Genomic DNA, 19,250 nt, shown 5'->3' with positions numbered 1-19,250 from the left:
ATTTTTTGTACTTTAGTAGAGATGGGGTTTCACCGTGTTGCCCAGGCTGGTCTCAAACTCCTGAGCTCAAGCAATCTGCCCGCCTCGGCCTCCAAAGTGCTAGAATTACAGGCATGAGCCATTGGGCCTGGCTGCATGCGGCACTTTCTTGGGGCTGGGACTGTTGTGGGTCTGAGGCCGGGCCCCACAGATGAAACTGCTGTAGCCACATCTGGCTCCCATCCCCTCTTCAACTCTACCGAGCATCAGCACCCCATCCGTGTCTGTCTGCTGCCTCCCTCGGGACTGGGTGTGGTCCTCCCAAACCATCTGCAAAGCCCCCCAGCCAGTGGAGCCTCCTGGAAGAACCGGGAAGGCTGAGCCCATTTCCTCCTGAACCTGTGCACATGGGCACAAAACAGGTAAGAGGAAGTCCAGCCGTCATGGAGCCGTTGCTGGTCCGGCATGGAGCCATTGCGGGAGGCCTGAGTGTGTGTGTGGCTACTTCACCCACAGACTTTCCTCAATCTTCCCAAGCGATGCACACCCAAGCTACCCCTCTCCTGGGTCCACACAGAGCAGGTGCCTGTGGCTGGGCCTGAACTGTTGGCAAAGCCAAGAGCCGGCAGTTGCCAAGTGACCCTGTGGTGAGGTCTGGGTGGAAAGGACCCACTCAGGGCAGGGGCGGAGCAAAAGAGGAAACCCGCCCCTGGTTGCAGCTGTGCCAGGTGGTCAGGTGAGGGGCTGCTGGAGGCCAGGTCACTGCGGCTGCCCCTCACAGCACCTACAGGAGGACACATAGCTCTGAGCTCCAGCCAGGGGAGACGGCAGCGCGTGGAAGATCTAGAAACACATGGCTCTCTTCAGGTGGGGGCAGGGCAAGGGACAGACATAAAGTCCTATAGCTCATTTTTCGGTCCTGCCTAAACTGAACGTGTATACTCTGACATCATGTTTATAATTTGCCAAATTATGACTTTATGGGTAGAAAGAAAACACTGCCTATTGCTAAGATAACAAGGCTGCCAAATGCGCGTGCCTCTTTAGGCTGACTTCAAATGTCTGAAAGATCCTGATGTTGCCCTCTACTCCAGTTACCACAGTGCCTGGACATGGCTGCTCCCCTGGAGAGAGGTGTAAAGTCTGATTGAGAAGAGCAGTGTGGGGCATGCCAGCGGCTGGAGAATAAACCATGGGATTAGGGTCCCTTTGAGGGTGGCCTTGGAGACATCAGGGAGTTCTGGGAGGACCTGGGGGCCGCAGAGGGCTGTGGGAAGGGAGAACACGATGGGCCGAGGCAGGGGGCACGCAGGAACCTCAGGCCGGGACTCACTCCATCAAGTGGAGGACAGCATCATGGCCACTGCGGAATCTCACAGAAGTGGCTAAGGAAGTCATGTGATGCCCACGGTCCGAGGGAAAGGCCAGGGCAGAGGCCAGGTTTGGCTCCCTAAATGACAGCGGCCCTCAGCCTCCGGGCACAGGCCACTCTAGGCCTCCTTGGGTGAGGCATCCCAACAGCAGGCAGGCAGCATCTCTGGGCAAGGTTCGGGGCCTCATTCTCAGCAGGGTGGGCAGCATTTCTACTCTACCCCGAATGGGCCCAGGAGAACCACCAGATGCCACAGAAAAGGTTAAGAAGAAAGAAAAAGGTTGTAAGAGGAAGGAAGGGAGGAACAGAGATGGGCATTGGTGAGAAACAGCACTGCTGATGTTTCCTGAAGCCACAGCTTCCTTTTTGCTCATCTGGGGGGCCATGACCACGCTGGACAGATGGGGAACCTCCCCTTCCTGGGCCCCTGTGCCATGGTCCTCCCTCACCTGCCCTTCCTGTCCTCCAGAGAGAGGTCAGCTTACCTGCTGTCTGGCGAAATAATCCTTCACCAAAGAGCCCATGACCTGCTGGGGGGACCTGGCGGTGCAGAGGTGGGCAGTGATGGGGCAACCCAGCACCCGCTCGGCGTATCGGACCCAGCCTGAGGAGGGAAGGGATCCAAGGTCAGCTCCTTACTGCTTCCTCTGGTCTTCCTGTAATGCACCAGGGAACGCTGAGCTCGAGTCCCTGCCGCCCCAGGGTGAAGCCAGGACACCTTTTCCCCAGGCCTTACCAGGAGCTCGTGCTGGACCCAAAACCTGTCCTTGGTGGCCCGGCTGTGGGTCATGGGAACCTACAGGCCTGGAGGCTATTGGGAAATGGGAGCGTCCCTGCAAGGCCGACAAATAAGTAAGAGTCGGGGTAACAGGTCCCCCAAAAAGGTGAAGGGGAACAAGCACTGAAAAGCAGCAGGAGCAGCGGCCCAGGCTGCACCGTGCAGAATCCCCTGGCCAGCTGCAGAGTCCTTACAGCCAGGACACGCAGCTACTGCTCAGGGGAGAGCAGCCACATGCTTGCCCAACTTCTCTCACCGACTAGAAATTAACAGCCCAACAACTGCACGCTTTTTAAAATATAAGAAATCTATACTCCTCAAGTCATAATAAATAGCAAAATCTGTAGTGTCACTACATGCCCGCACAATTTGAGCACTTTCCTGAGGTTGAGGGCTGCTGTGGTTTCCAGGGTGAACACAAGTCACCACTGCAGCTGACCACACAACAGCAATTCCACCGCAGGAGCCCTGCCTACTCCTTTCCCGCAGGGGCACAGCCCAGTCAGAGCACATAAGAACATCATAGAACTTGCTGACCTGGCAACTGATTTTAGGCCCTGACCCCACAGACACTTGCACACCTGTGCACATGACAGCCACGCTACCTGCCCTCAAACAGGGGCTGGGTAGATACCTTGGTAGACTCCACTCCTGGAGGGGAAGGTCTCCCAGAGGGTGACAGGCAGCTCACATCCCATAGTCAGACATGATAATCCCATTTAACAATCAAAGTTTCACCTATAAACACGCCCGTGTGTGCTCAGGAAATACCCACAGAGACACAGAAGCAGCCACAGAGAGAAATGCCCCAGGGCCGGGCACAGTATCCCACGCCTATAATCCCAACACTTTGGGACACTTGAGGGCAGGATTTCAAGACCAGCCTGGGCAACGCGGTAAGACTCTGTCTCTACAAAAATAAAAAAATCAGCCAGGCGTGGTGGTGCACACCTGTAGTCCCAGCTACTTGGGAGACTGAGGCAGGAGGATGGCTTTGAGCTCAAGAATTTGAGGCTGGAGTCAGCTATGATTGCATCACTGCTCTCCAAGCTTGGATGACAGAGCAAGACTCTGTGTTGTTTTTCTGTTTGTTTGGTTTTTTTTGTTTTTGTTTTTTCTTTTTGAGACAGTCTTGCTGTGTCACCCAGGCTGGAGTGCAGTCACACGATCTCGGCTCACTGTAACCTCTGGCTCCCGGGTTCAAGCGATTCTCCTGCCTCAGCCTCCCAAGTAGCTGGGACTACAGGTGTGCGCCACCACGTGTGGCCAATTTTTGTATTCTTAGTAGAGACAGGGTTTCACCATGTTGGTTAGGCTGATCTCGAACTCTTGACCTCAGGAGATCCTCCCACCTCAGCCTCCCAAAGTGCTGGGATTACAGGCGTGAGCCACCCTGCCTGGCCTGACTCTGTCTTAAATATATATATATATATATATATATATATATATATATATATATATATATATATATATATATATATATATATATATATATATATAAATTAGCTGGGTGTGGTGGCGCACGTCTGTGGTCCCAGCTACTCAGGAGGCTGAGGTGGGAGGATCACTTGAGCCCAAGAGGTTGAAACTCTCGTGAGCCATGATTGAGCCGCCACACTCCAGCCTGGGCAACAAAGCGAGATCCTGTTTAAAAAAAGTGTTGGCCAGGCACAGTGGCTCACACCTCTAATCCCAGCACACTTTGGGAGGCCGAGGCAGGTGGATCACCTGAGGTCGGGAGTTCGAGACCAGCCTAGCCAACGCGGTGAAACCCTGTCTCTACTGAAAATATAAAAATTAGCCGGGCGTGGTGGCAGGCGCCTCTAATCCCAGCTACTTGGGAGGCTGAGGCAGGAGAATGGCTTGAACCTGGGAGGTGGGGGTTGCAGTGAGCCGAGATCTCGCTATTGCACTCTAGCCTGGGCAACAAGAGTGAAACTCCATCTCAAAAGTGCTGGGCGTGGTGGCTCACACCTGTAACCCCAGCACTTTGGGAGTCCAAGGAAGGTAGATCATCGAGGTCAGGAGATCGAGGCCAGCCTGACCAACAAAGTGAAACCACGTCTCTACTAAAAATACAAAAATTAGCCAGGCGTGGTGGTGCATGCCTGTAATCCTAGCTACTCAGGAGGCTGAGGCAGCAGAATCGCTTGAATCCAGGAGGCAGAGGAGCCGAGATCATGCCACTGCACTACAGCCTGGGCGACACAGCGAGACTCCATCTCAAAACAAACAAACAAAAAAGTGTTAGCTGGGCGCGGTGACTCACTGCTGTAATCCCAGCACTTTGGGAGGCCGAGGCAGGCGGATCACCTGAGGTCAGGAGTTTGAGACTGGCCTGGCCAACATGGTGAAAGCCCGTCTCTACTAAGAATACAAAAATTAGCCGGGCATGGTGGCAAGTGCCTGTAATTCCAGCACTTTGGGAGGCTGAGGCAGGTGGATCACCTGAGGTCAGGAGTTTGAGACCAGCCTGACCAAAATGGTAAAACGCTATCTCTACTACGGAAGCAAAAATTAGCTGGGTGTGGTGGCATGCGCCTGCAATCCCAACTTCTCAGGAGGCTGAGGTGGGAGAATCACTTGAACTTGGGGGATGGAGGTTGCAGTGGGCCAAGATCACACCAATGCACTCCAGCCTGGGTGACACAGCGAGACTCTGTCTCAATAAATAAATAAATAAATAAAATAAAAAATAAAAGTGTCTTGACAAGGATGGAGCTTACGTTGAGAAATAAAGTTTATACTTTTTATCTTTTAATTCTGTTCTTTCACAAACTTTTCGCAGTCTCCTCGCATTTGTTGATTTCCTTATGACAGCTCCTACTGGGATGGAACCTTCTCAAGTCACTGAAGGAACTAACTCTGCTGATGTGAATCCTGAGTAGATTGCTGATTTGTATAGAAATGGTGATCCCTCCGCCTGTGGCAGTGAATACAATGCTAGGTAGGGGCCGACAGGTCTCTTCTCAGTGACGGCATTTCTGAGAAATGTGTCACCAAATCCTTTCTCTTCTCCAGCCCCCAGCTGCAGACCAGCCCCTTGCTTCCTATTTTAGCTTGAGATTTGCTGTATGTATGTAGTATATATGTATAACTGACAGGGTTGCTCTGTTACCCAGGCTGGAGTGCAGTGGTGCAATCAAGGCTCACTGCAGCCTCGACCTCCTGGGTTCCAGTGACCCTCCCACCTCAGCCTCCCGAGTAGCGGGGACCACAGGTGCCCGCCACCACGCCTGGCTAATTTTTTGTATTTTTAGTAGAGACGGGGTTTCATCGTGTTAGCCAGGATGGTCTCAATCTCCTGACCTCGTGATCCGCCCACCTCGGCCTCCCAAAGTGCTGGGATTACAGGCGTGAGCCACTGTGCCCAACCTAAATTTTTTATAATTTAAAAACCACTGCTCCGGGGACATGGGCCTTAGTTCTTCATCATTTTACACGGCCTCTTCCTTGGTTAGGGGTGGAACTGAGCAAGTGTGACTGGTGTTGTGAAGCCATGTTGTGTGTGGCATCATGTAATGGGTCCCAAAAGGAAAGCACTCCAGCAAGGGGACCACAGAGGCAGGCTCAGCACACAAACACCAGATACTCCCAGGTCACTGGAGCCCCCAAAACCATCAGGTTTTGGCAGCCCCCAAAACCATCAGGTGTGGAAATTATCCCTTTACACCTGGAAACACACCCAAAATGCCACAAGAGCTGAATGTAACACCCACAGTCTAGTAAAAGGCTGTATCTGGTGTCAAATGGCTTATACTTAGACCTCTGATACAAAAATCTGTGAATCACTTACAGTAAGGCAAACCATACAGCTGAAAGAAGTCACTAACATCCCTGTCCCCATCCGGAGCTGAGATCACAGCAGGCTGTGGGTTGCTGGTGAACAACACAGCTCAAATAACGAGCCAACCAATGCAGCCCACGGAACAGATGGTAAATTTCCTCTTTATATTCTGTAAATGGCTAGAGAGTAAGTCCATATTCTAAGCAACCACAGTGTCAATGTTCCATCTGATTAACTCATAATCTTAATGACTAACGGTTGACATGTAAAATGCTAGAAAAATTTGAAACCATTGTGGGGGGAGCATAAATTGAGAACTGAAACGTGAACCAAACCCTAAAAATTATACAGCCTACGACCAGCTTAGATAGAACTCTCCTATGCTCCCACAGGCCTCATGTAGTTAGAATAATTTTTAACTAGTGTTGTTTGCCAGGATAGCCATTCCTTCCTTATTCCCTTATGCATCATTGAAAATTTCTTAACCCAAACTCTCTATTTTTCCAGAATTGAAAAGCATGTGATAAATCTCTTCTATAACTCAGGCATCTAAAAGCCAATTAAAGAGTGGTTTAAATAGTGCTCCCTGAGAGTATCTGAATATCAGTGTAAAGAAATTTTCTTATTCTGTATTTTTTTTTAAGCTGGCAAAGGATACATGCACATTTGCCATATTATTCCATAATTATTTGTACATCTGAGATATGTTGTACTTGCAAGAGAAAACAGATTTTCTTAAGAGACAGGACCTCAGTCTTTCGCCCAGGCTGGAGTACAATGGAGGAATCATAGCTCACTGCAGCCTCTAACTCCTTGGGTCAAACACCTCAGGCTAGGATTCGTAGTAGCTGGGATTACAGGTAGTTGCCACCACCCCTGGCTTTTTTTTTTTTTTTTTTTTTTTTTTTTGCAGAGACAAGGTCTCACTATGTTGATGAGACTGGTCCCACACTCCTGGGCTCAAGTAATCCTCCCACATCAGCCTTCTAAATTGTTGGGATTACGGCTGTGAGCCACCATGCCTGGCCTATTTTTCTTTCTCTTTTTAAAAATATTTATTTAAAAAATTAGAGGACAGGTGTGGTGGCTCACATCTGCAATCCCGGCACTTTGGGAGGCCAAGGCTGGCAGATCACTTGAGGTCAGGATTTCAAGACCAGCCTGGGCAACATGGTGAAACCCCATCTCTACTAAAAATATAAAAATTAGCCAGGCATGGTGGCGCTAGCCTGTAATCCCAGCTAATTGGGAGGCTGAGGCATAAGAATCGCTTGAACCCGGCTGGGCGCAGTGGCTCACGCCTGTAATCCCAGCACTTTGGGAGGCTGAGGCAGGCAGATCACGAGGTCAGGAGATCGAGGCCATCCTGGCTAACACAGTGAAACACCGTCTCTACTAAAAAATACAAAAAGAAATTAGTCGGTCGTGGTGGCGGGCGCCTGTAGTCCCAGCTACTTGGCAGGCTAAGGCAGGAGAATCGCTTGAACCCGGGAGGCATAGCTTGCAGTGAGCAGAGATCGTGCCACTGCACTCCAGCCTGGGAGACAGAGTGAGACTCTGTCTCAAAAAATAAATAAATAAATAAAATAAACAAACATACTGGCCTTTCCAGTGTGGCAACTCTGATGAAAAACTAAATTGGCTGTCCCAAAACATCAAACACCCTCTGTGAATCAGGCCAAGCTCTTCCCTCCTGGTCTACAAGGCTGGGTGGGATGGGTCTGCCTGCCTCCAACCTCATCCAGCACCTGCAGAATCTTGTGAAACCTCTGTTGGCACCTCAGGCCAACAGAGCGGGGGTCCAGGGGCTCACCAGGACAGGCAGAGGTCAGCATGGGCAGGGTGCGTTCCTCCTCACTGTGCTGGCGATAGCGACGCACGAATTCTTTTTGACTCTCCAGGATACTAAAATCCGCAGCTATCGTCGTATCAAATACATAGTGCACGCCTGCAGGAGAGAGGAGCATATTCAGCTTAAATCATGTACTGAAAGATCTACTTTTAGGCTTCCTCTTTTTTTTTTTTGAGACGGAGTCTCGTTCTGTCACCCAGGCTAGAGTGCAGTGGCATAATCTCGGCTCACTGCAACCTCCGCCTCCCGGGTTCAAGTGATCCTCCCACCTCAGTCTCCCGAGTAACTAGGATTACAGGCGCCCGCCATTATGCCCGGCCAATTTTTGTATTTTTTAGTAGAGATGAGGTTTCACCATGTTGGCCAGGCTGGTCTTGAATTCCTGGCCTCAAGTGATCTACCCACCTTGGCCTCCCAGAGTGCTGGAATTACAGACATGAGCCACTGCGTCCAGCCAATACTTCCTCATTCTTACTCATTTTTGCTTTCACATGTTTAAGAGACAAACTTAAAGCATAGATTCTACAAGTGTCTCTCCTAAGATAATAAAATCAGTCTTGGTTCTTTTATACTCCTAATGGCGTTAAGTTCAAGACCGTGTGCTTTACCTTTTATTTTGTAAACAATGAGCGTGTACAATTTTTCACAATGAATTATGTATGTTCTCTCTCGTGCTTCTTCTCTCTCTACATCTACATTTTAAAATACCTTACTCCATATATAAATTAATGAAATATTACAACGTAACCACAGCATTCCCTTCCAGGGCAAATTAAATTTCAGTCTGTGATGGTTCTTGGTGTGTTTAAAAGTAGAATGTACAGTATAAGTACAGAATGGCTGGGCATACTTTTATAATGGTTTAAAATTTTACGCTAATTTTTTTTTTTTTTTTGAGACGGAGTCTCGCTCTGTCGCCCAGGCTGGAATGCAGTGGCATGATCTCGGCTCACTGCAAGCTCCACCTCCCAGGTTCACGCCATTCTCCTGCCTCGGCCTCCCGAGTAGCTGGGACTACAGGTGCCCGTCACCACGCCCGGCTGCTTTTTTGAATTTTTAGTAGAGACCGGGTTTCACTGTGTTAGCCAGGATGGTCTCGATCTCCTGACCTCGTGATCCACCCGCCTCGGCCTCCCAAATGTTGAGATTACAGGGGTGAGCCACCGTACCCGGCCTTTTTTTTCTGAGACAGTCTTGCTCTGTCACCCAGGCTGGAGTGTGGTGACGCAATCTCAACTCACTGCAACCTCTGCTTCCCGGGTTTGAGCAATTCTTGTGCCTCAGCCTCCAAGTAGCTGGGATTACAGGTGCCTGCCACCATGCCGGGCTAATTTTTGTTTTTTTTTTGAGACAGAGTCTCGCTCTGTTGCCCAGGCTGGAGTGCAGTGGCATGATCTCGGCTCACTGCAAGCTCCGCCTCCCGGGTTAACACCATTCTCCTGCCCCAGCCTCCCAAGTAGCTGGGACTACAGGTGCCCGCCACCACGCCCGGCTAATTTTTCGTGCTTTTAGTAGAGACGGGGTTTCACCGTGTTAGCCAGGATAGTCTCGATCTCCTGACCTCATGATCCGCCCGCCTCGGCCTCCCAAAGTGCTGGGATTACAGGCGTGAGCCACCGCGCCCGGCCTAATTTTTGCATTTTTAGTGGAGATGGGGTTTTGCCATGTTAGGCCAGGCTGGTCTCAAACTCCTGACCTCAGGGGATCTGCCCCCTCGGCCTCCCAAAGTGTTGGGATTACAGGCGTGAGCCACCGCGCCCGGCCTGATTTTTTTAATTTTAAATTTTTTGTTTCTCCCCGTCCCCAGGTAACAAAACTGAGAGGAAACGCAACTAGTTATAAGAAATATCAGGCTGGGCGCGGTGGCTCACGTCTGTAATCCCAGCACTTTGGGAGGCCGAGGCGGGTAGATCACGAGGTCAGGAGATCGAGACCATCCTGGCTAACATGGTGAAACCCCATCTTTACTAAAATTACAAAAAATTAGCCAGTTGTGGTGGTGGGCACCTGTAGTCCCAGCTACTTGGAAGGCTGAGGCAGGAGAATGGCGTGAACCCGGAAGGTGGAGCTTGCAGTGAGCTGAGACGGTGCCACGGCACTCCAGCCTGGGCGACAGAGCAAGACTCCATCTCAAAAACAAAAGAAAAGAAATATTATAAATTTTAAAATATTACATTAACCAATCAATTTTACTGTGGGTATATTTTGTTGATATATAATATTCTGTTATATAATTTTAACAATCTATCCCCAAATGAGGGCTTTCATCATGAGAAAATACAGCATTTGACAACTTTGATCTTCAGTAAAACTAACCTAACCCGAGGCTTTACGATGACAAGCATGAAGAAGCGACCTAACACGTGTGCACCTGTCACTGTAGCTGGGTTTCAGCTGCAGAACATTATGTGCTAGATGACCAGGCCCTGTTAGAGCCCAGGCACCTAGGGCACAGGGAACATCAGGACCCCCAGGCTGCTGCTCAGACTTCAAGCCTGTCCTGATGATCCTTATTCCAAATACCATTTTATTTCACCAGTAATCCCCAATATATCTACATCTACGTACTTATTTAGCAGAGATGGGATCTTGCTATGTTGTCCAGGCTGGTCTCCAGCTCCTGGCCTCAAGCAATCTTCTGGTCTTGGCCTTCCAAAGTGCTGGGATTACGGGCATGAGCCACCAAACTTGACCAATATTTACAATTTTTAAAAGCCACTGTAGAATAATAAAAACTCAGCCGGGCGCGGTGGCTCACGCTTGTAATCCCAGCACTTTGGGAGGCCGAGGCGGGCGGATCACGAGGTCAGGAGATCGAGACCACGGTGAAACCCCGTCTCTACTTAAAATACAAAAAATTAGCCGGGCGTGGTGGCGGGCGCCTGTAGTCCCAGCTACTCGGAGAGGCTGAGGCAGGAGAATGGCGTGAACCCGGGAGGCGGAGCTTGCAGTGAGCTGAGATTGCGCCACTGCACTCCAGCCTGGGCGACAGAGTGACACTCCGTCTCAAAAGGAGAAAAAAATAATAATAATAATAATAGTAATAGAAACTCTTGGCCAGGCACGGCGGCTCATGCCTGTAATCCCAGCACTTTGGGAGGCCAAGGTGGGCAGATCACGAGGTCAAGAGATTAAGACCATCCTGGCCAACATAGTGAAACATCATCTCTACTAAAAATACAAAAATTAGCTGGGAGTGGTGGCGGGCGCCAGTAGTCCCAGCTACTTGGGAGGGTGAGGCAGGAGAATCTCTTGAACCCAGGAGGCAGAGGTTGCAGTGAGCCGAGATCACACCATTGCATTCCAGCCTGGGGCACCAAGAGCAAGACTCCATCTCAAAAAACAAACAAACAACAAAAAACTCTTATTTGGCAACTCACTCAGTTTTCCTTTTCTGAACTTGCACACTGACCATCATGCTATGAGGATGCTCAAGGCTGTAAAAGCCCCTCTATAAGCAAATGGAGAGAGGCAGTTCCAGTTTGACCAAAGCAGAAGACGCAGAAGCATCATCCATCAACATTTCAGGCAGTATTATTCCAGTCTTGATGTCCGAGTTCTTTGATTATATTCTTAAATTTCTACCTTTCATTCCTCAAGTAAAGAACACAAGCCCATTCCCTTTCTGTTCGGCTCTTCAGAGAGCTTCTTGGGAAACCAGATACTAATCATTTCAGAAGTGACTGTTTATCAAATACACACCCTCTGGGGGTAAGGGGTGACTTGGAGGTTGCTGGGCCAGTATGGGAATGTCCCAGTGTCCCTGTCCGTGTTGTCAGAAGGCGGTCACTGTTTGGTCCCAGCGGGGTCAGCTCCCACTGTGTAACAAAAAACCCATCTGCGCACAGCAAAGAAGAAAAGTGACACTCGCCTACCACCGATCAGAGGCTGGGTTTCATGACACACAGGACGTGGTCTTTTTACGTTCCAGGAGACTCTTTTGGAAGTTGCTTATCTACCCTGCCTCCTTGAAAAACAAACTTTAGAGATTAAAAAGGGCGCTTATAAACTCAAGTTATACATTCCCAAACTATCCAAAGACGACTCACCAAGACTTTTGAGGAAACCACAGAGTCTTCTGGATGCGTCAGTTACACTGAGGTTGAATTTAGCAGCAAAATAAGGCAAAGACTGAGGACACACAGACACTACCAGCACTTTGTGCTTTGAGGTATCACATTTCTAGAAGGAGAAATACAGAATGTCAGGTATCTGCTGATTACACAAGGAGTAAAAGTTACACACCTTAATGAGAAATTCAGAACAACGTAACAGATGGTCTATGCAAAGACTAATAAAATAGACAAACACTGGCAAACATAATTAAGAAAAAGGAGAAAAAAAATCAGGATTATGGTGAGGTTTGGGCTTCTGGTAAATATTTTTTTAAAAGTCAGGATTTAAAAAATGAAACATGAGCTGGCTTCGGTGGTGCATGCCTACAGTTCCAGCTACACAGGAGGCTGAAACAGGAGGATCACTTGAGGCCAGGAGTTTGAGACTGCAGAGCGCAATAATCATACTTGGGAACAGCCACAGCCACTGCGCTCTAGCCTGGGTGACAGAGTAATACTCTGTCTCAAAAAAAAAAAACAAAAACAAAAAACAGAGTTTCACTCTTGTTGCCCAGGCTACAGTGCAGTGGCGCGATCTCAGCTCGCTGCAACCTCTGCCTCCCAGGTTCAAGTGGTTCTCCTGCCTCAGCCTCCCAAGTAGCTGGGATTACAGGGACCCACCACCACACCCAGCTAATTTTTTGTCTTTTTGGTAGAGACGGGGTTTTGCCATATTGGCAGCCTGGTCTCAAACTCCTGACCTTGTGATCCACCTGCCTCGGCCTCCTGAAGTGCTGGGATAACAGGCATGAGCCACCTGGCCTGGCCGGTACTCTGTCTTAAAAGAGACATGACTACAGATCTAAGAGACTTTGTCAATTTCAAAAACAATGTTGTATCAGTAAATGTAAATATCTGGAAAACATAAATAATTTTAAACGGAAAATATAAACTACAACATTGGCCAATGAATAACTGAAATTACTACACAACAATAAAAAAACACACACATTAAAATGGTATCCAGAGATGCCTCTTAAAAGTCATCAGCCCGGCTGGGCATGGTGGCTCACACCTGTAATCCCAGAACTGTGGGAGGCTGAGGCAGGCGGATTATTTGAGGTCAGGAGTTCGAGACCAGCCTGGCCAACATGGCGAAACCTATCTCTACTAAAAATACAAAAATTAGCTGGGTGTGGTGGCATGTGCCTATAATCCCAGCTACTCAGGAGGCTGAGGCAGAAGAATTGCTTGAACCTGGGAGGTGGAGGTTGCAGTGAAATGGAGGTTGCAGTGAGCTGAGATCGCTCCACTGCACTCCAGCCTGGGTGACAGAGCGAGACTCCATCTCACAAAAAAAAAAAAGTAACCAGGCCCAAGACGTTTTGTAAGTCTCATCTACAAACTGTTCTAAAAAAATATTGCATAAACTAGCATAAAACCACAAGGCTATCAATATCCTTAAACCCAAACTAGACCTTGGCAGCGCAACAGAAGACAGGTTCAGATAAAAGAGTCAAGGGCCGGGCGTGGTGGCTCACGCCTATAATCCCAGCACTTTGGGAGGCCTGGGCCAGTGGATAGCCTAAGGTTAGGAGCTCGAGGCCAGCCTGGCCAACAGGGAGAAACCCCATCTCTACTGAAAATACAAAAGCTAGCCAGACATGGTGGTGTGCAGCTGTAATCCCAGCTACTCAGGGGGCTGAGGCAGAAGAACTGCTTGAACCCAGGAGGTGGAGGTCACAGTTAGCCAAGATCGCACCACTGCACTCAAGCCTGGGCGACAGAGCAAGACTCCATCTCAAAAAAGAGTCAAGAAATAGACACACAGCAGGAGGGTGGGGTGGAAGTAATAGGGAAAAAAAAAAAAGAAGGCCAGGTACGGTGGCTCATGCCTGTAATCCCAGCACTTTGGGAGGCAAAGGCGGGTGGATCACTTGAGGCCAGGAATTCAAGACCAGCCTGGCCAACATGGCCCAAATAAAGAAAGAAATGGATGCACATCTATCAATATATGAGAGAAGTGAGATATTTCAGGTCAACGGGGGAAGAACAGAGATGCTAGAATAATTTGATTTTTTCAAATAGAAAAGAATGCATCTGGCCGGGTGTGGTGGCTCATGCCTGTAATCCCAGCACTTTGGGAGGCCGAGGCGAGCAGATCACTTGAGGTCAGGAGTTCGAGACCAGCCTGGCCAACATGATGAAACCCCATCTCTACTAAAAATACAAAAATTAGCTGGGCATGGTGGTGCCTGCCTGTAACCTCAGCTACTTGAGAGGCTGAGGTAGGAGAATTGCTTTAACCCAGGAAGGAGAGGTTGCAATAAGCTGAGATCACGCCACTGCACCCCAGCCTGAGAGACAGTGAGAGACTCCATCTCAAAAAAGAAAAAAAAGGAAAAAGAATGTACCCACATCTCACACCATGCTAAAATATAAGTTGTAGACTGGACAAGCAGCATAAGATAAAATATAAACTGTCAATAAACATAATCTAGGGTAACCAACTTCTCTAAATAAGCAAGAAAATGCAAACGAGATATAATTTTCTACGTGTCAGGTTGGAAAAAACTGAATTTGATATTGAATGTGACCAGGATGGCTGCACACAGCTGTTTGCCCATATCACTTAGGGAAGTATAAAGTGACACAGACACTTTCAAGGGTTTTGCAAAAACCGTTGACACCACAGAATTAAGTCTCTAGTAGTCTGCAAAGCTGTATCCACTAAGTCTGTTCAACATAATAAAATGGCTTGAAGCCATTCTGTTCCCTGAAAGGCCAAGGGTGAGCAGGTGGGGATGGGTATGCATGGCGAACCTGGCTGATGGGTGGGGGGCATCTCCTGGTTCAGAACATCCTAACCAGGCAGCCTGCTGCTTGCTAATGGAGCTCCCGTGCAACTGCATATAAGTCAGGGTACACCCAGACACAACTAATGCTGGCAACACAGAGGACATGTGTCTCTATCTGCAATTGTGATCTAGGTCATGTGTGGTGGCCGACGCCTGTAATCCTAACACTTTGGGAGGCTAAGGCAGGAGGATCACTTGAGCACAGGAGTTCAGGACCAGCCTGGGCAACATGGCAAAACCCCGTCTCTACAAATTATACAAAAATTAGGCAGGTGTGGTAGCATGTGTCTGTAGTCCCAGCTGCTCTGGAGGCAACAGGGAGCCTCCGGAGGTGGAAGGATCACCTGAGTCTCCCCACTGAGACTCACTCCACTGCAATCCAGCCTAGGTGAGACTCTGTCTCAAAAACAAAAATTGCACCACTGCACTCCAGCCTGGGTGACGCCCTGTCTCAATAAGAAAAATTGCTCCACTGCACTCCAGCCTGGGTGAGGCCCTGTCTCAAAAAGAAAAATATTGTCATCTAATTGATGCTGGATGACTTGTCCAGAAGAAGATGCCACAGGGGTGAATGGCAAACGCTAAGGCTCCTTGGCTGTCCCCTATGCCACCACACTTGCGCCAGTCAGTGTTTCTTGAGGCCCCTACCTTGCTCTAGCACACTACCTACTGTGAATGGGCTCCTACACCCTGGGCAGGGTAGGATGCCGATGCTTCCTGTGGAGGTGACAGCATGGAAACCAAGAAGTGCTTTTCAGCCTCATCTGCCTTTGTCTCTTCCTTTCTCTTTCACCTGTAATATGGTTTGGCTGTGTCCCCACCAAATCTCATGTGAAACTGAAGGCTGGGCCTGGCGGGAGGTGACTGGGTCATGGGGGCGGATCTCCCACTTGCTCTTCTTGTGATAGTGAGTGAGTCCTCACAAGATCTGGTTGTTTACAAGGGTGCAGTACCTCCCCCTTCACTTGCTCTCTCCTGCTGCCACGTGAAGACGTGCTTGCTTCCCCTTCGCTCTTCCGCCATGATTGTTTCCTGAGGCCTCCCCAGCCATGTCTCCTGTAGAGCCTGTGGAACTGTGAGTCAATTAAACCTCTCTGCTTTATAAATTACCCAGTGTCAGGTAGTTCTTTGCAGCAATGTGAGAATGGACTAATACAACCTGTCTCATGGAAAGACAAGTGGCACCTCTCGTTCTGTACAGGAGGTCTGCAGGGACGAGCTGAAGGAAGGAGCTTTGGGAAATTTTACTTCCTTGGAGTGTCTCTGCCTTGCCCCAAGCTGATCGGTCTATTAGAACGTAACTCTCGTGTCCAAAAACGTGCAGCTGAGGCAGAACAGCAGGAGCTCCAGCTCTGTGCTGCCCGCATGATCACCAACACCCGTGTTACCTGACCTCACCAGGCAGAGGCCCCACTTAAGCCACAGGAGCCTGAGGGGTGGTGCCAGCCCTCCCCACCACTGCCTGAGCATCATTAAGGGAGCATGAAATTGTGCAAGGATTTTGCTCTTGATGGAGAATTTGGAAGAAGGTCAAAGCAGGACGTTAGCAATACCGGGAAAAGGCTGAGATGTGCATCCGATGTCCCAGCAGAGGCTTCTGTGCAGGAAGCCAGGCCTCACCTCCACCTCCTCCAGGTCGGCTCCCCAGCATCAGCAAATGCCCCGAATGCCTTACCTTGTTAAGGTTCAGAACGCGGAAGAAGTCCTTGGCATTTTGCTGGGAAAGTTGGACTCCTTCCTCTGCAGTCATACAGCTGTCACATGCCAGGCAGTCGCTCAAAAATATCTTGGCATCAGCCAACTTGTGGAATTCTCCCTTCTATGAAAGAAAGATGACGTTTCAGCATGATTAATCAACAAGTACTCTTTAATGTGCTTCTTTAGAGAGGGTAACATCCATATACAGAATTCACAGTAAACACTGGAGATAATACCAGGGTCCAGGCCTGGTGCTCAAGGGGCTGGAAGCAGGACAGTCTCTGCCACTGAGCAGCTCGTGGTGGAGGGACATAGGACACAGGGCCCAGCTCACGATGACACTAGGGAACCATGCAGATGACAAGGGTGGAACCCAGCCCTAGCACTGTCACGTGGTAGGAAGTAAATGACCCCTGTGTTCTGGAAGATGACTCCACTGGCCCTTCCTTCCTCCTAGACCCCATTCCTCTTTGGTGCCTGTGATCCAGCCCTCCGACTGCTCCTCTAGCTCTGTGCTCCCTCTTACCATCCCATGGCTCCCTGAGGCCACCCACAGCCCTGGCCTCTCCCTTAAGGCTCAGAACTTTACAACTCAGTGCTGGCTCTGGGTTTGCACCTGGACATGCAACAAGATGCTCATCCTGACCTGGATATAAAGTCACTCTTCGATCCCCTCCACCCTCTCCTTCCTGACTGGCCCTTGTGCCCCCCCGACATCTGCTAAAACATAAACCATACCTCTGCTCTGCTCAGACGGCTGCCCCTCACACAGAGGGCCTGAGCAAAGTCAGTGGCCCCTGTCTGCCCGGGTCCCATCACAGCCCCCTTGGTCTCCACACATCCAGCCCCACTGGCCCTTGCTGCTCTCGCCATCTCTCTGCATGAAGCGACCTCTAAGAGCCCCAGGCTCGCCCTGGGTGGCCTTCAGCAGAGACGATGTCCAACACCTGCTAAAACAGCACCACCCCCTCACCGGTCTCTTCCCTCCCCACCCATCTGTACTCATGTTGCTGACTGCTAGCAGGAGTCTGTCCCACCTCGCTAAAATGTAAGCTCATGAGAGCTCGAACACTGTCTCGTTCTCTTGTTCCCCAGCACCTCCAAGAGGTACTGCACACAGACAGCGCTCAATAAATAACTGGTGGATGAACATGAATACTCTGAAGCTTACAGGAGTAATGTCAATAAATTACAGACAGGTAGTCCGTGCATTTGTTTTTCTTTAAAACATGATTTGACAGAAGACAGCTGTGGATGTGCTCCCTCCCATAGCGTGCTATGAACGGCAGCTAAGGTGTCACCTCTGTCTCCTGCCTACACATGACCCCATGTCTCTGTGCAGCCCACTCACCCTGGGATCTTGTTCTGCTGCAGATGGGCACTCAGGAGCAGATGGGCACTCAGGAGGTCCGCATGGGGCTCAAGAGTTTGTGCTTCTAACAGGTTCCCAGTGGGTCGAAGCTACTGCCCCACTCCAAACGTCTGGTGCCCATAGCTGCATGAATTCTGCCTCCACAGCCCATCCCCATCGAGGTGCCCATGACCAAACTGCACCCCTCACCCAGCAGTGCCTCCTCCCTGCGTTGCCACCAAACATGCTGTGTATAACCCAGTCCTTCCATAAGTTTTCACAGTCCAGGTCTGATTTCCTCCTCACCCCTCACATTCTTTCTTCTTATTCCTCCTGCCTTCCACACTGATGCATTCTGCAGAAGTCCTGTTCCCTTTTATCAGGCCCGCCGGCCTCACTCAGCCCAGGGCAGCCCTGCCACCTGCACTTCCAGCAGAGTGCTCTCCTCACCAAACCCCAGACTCACACACTGTAAAAGGCCCAGTGTCTGTGGAGCTAAAACTGCACTCCCTTCCCTGCACTATGTCCTCTGTCCTGTCTCTACCACTCTGGTAGACTTGCCCAGGCCCACCACCTCCGCCTAGGCTCTCAAAGCTGCCACCCAAGTGGCTTCCTGCAATTCTTCCCCTACTCTAGCCAGCTTAAGTTGGTTACCTCCATCACCTGCCCTAAAACAAACACCTGAGTCAGCCCCTCACAGTCTCCACAGCTCTGCACTGTCACTGACCTGGCCAAGGGGAGCCACTGTCTCTCCCTAGAGCATGTCTGTCCACACCCTCCGCTTGCCTAGTGTGCCAGTGCCCTTCCCTACACTCCCACCCTGAATTCTGACCACTCTTCAGGGTCCACTCCATTAACCCCAACCCAACTCCTCTCACCCTGTGTCCATCACTGACATGGCATGGCGCCCGCTCAGGCTGTGTACACACGTTATCTCATCCTCACCACAGTCCTGGGAGGGAAGTAACCCTACTCCCCAGGCCTCTGATAAGGAAACGAGGCTCACAAGGCTTAGATATCTGTCCACGATGACACAACCAGAGGGCAGGTGAGGGAGGCCCCTGGGGCCGGCCACTCAGGCGCACTGGCCCCAGTTGCCACCAGGGCTCCAATGCACCCTACCTCTCTTCTGCCTGTGGCCAGCTCTTTGGCTGCTTGTCTCAGGCCCTGTTGCTCCCTAAGCCCCACAGTCCCCACAGCACTGGCACACAGGGCAACCGGGAGAATGCCTCTCAGATTAAACATGTCAGGACTATTAAACTTAAGGAAAAAATATGCTTCTGCCATATTGCTAACTCTCCATTTATAAATTGGTACTAGTACTTTCTAAGGGTAGACTGACCTTAACCTCTCCCAACACCCTTCACTCAGTAAAACAGGGATAATGGCCAGGCTTACGTGTAATGTTTCTTCTGGGCATGAAATGAGACTGTATGTAAAATGACATTCTTTTTTTTGAGACGGAGTCTCACTCTGTCGCCCCAGCTGCAGTGCAGTGGTGTGATCTCAGCTCACCGAGA

General features: G+C 50.0%; 1 protein-coding gene across 2 annotated transcripts in view; it reads right to left on the bottom strand.

Annotated features, from left to right (window-relative positions):
• NARF (nuclear prelamin A recognition factor) overlaps positions 1-19,250 on the bottom strand; it is a 30,537-nt gene that overhangs the window by 7,803 nt on the left and 3,484 nt on the right. The window contains exons 3-6 of one of the 2 annotated variants that reach the window (XM_012502704.2): positions 16,357-16,500; positions 11,818-11,950; positions 7,730-7,864; positions 1,837-1,955 (exon numbers count right to left, since the gene is read on the bottom strand). In XM_012502704.2, the coding sequence (XP_012358158.2) occupies positions 1,837-1,955; positions 7,730-7,864; positions 11,818-11,950; positions 16,357-16,500 (531 nt within the window). The remainder of the gene's footprint in view (positions 1-1,836; positions 1,956-7,729; positions 7,865-11,817; positions 11,951-16,356; positions 16,501-19,250) is intronic. The other variant, XM_030828088.1, reaches the window with a different exon arrangement.

This window comes from Nomascus leucogenys, chromosome 14 (assembly GCF_006542625.1).
Source record: "Nomascus leucogenys isolate Asia chromosome 14, Asia_NLE_v1, whole genome shotgun sequence".
In the NCBI taxonomy this organism is placed as follows: domain Eukaryota; kingdom Metazoa; phylum Chordata; class Mammalia; order Primates; family Hylobatidae; genus Nomascus; species Nomascus leucogenys.
This window is presented reverse-complemented; position numbering and strand designations above follow the sequence as displayed.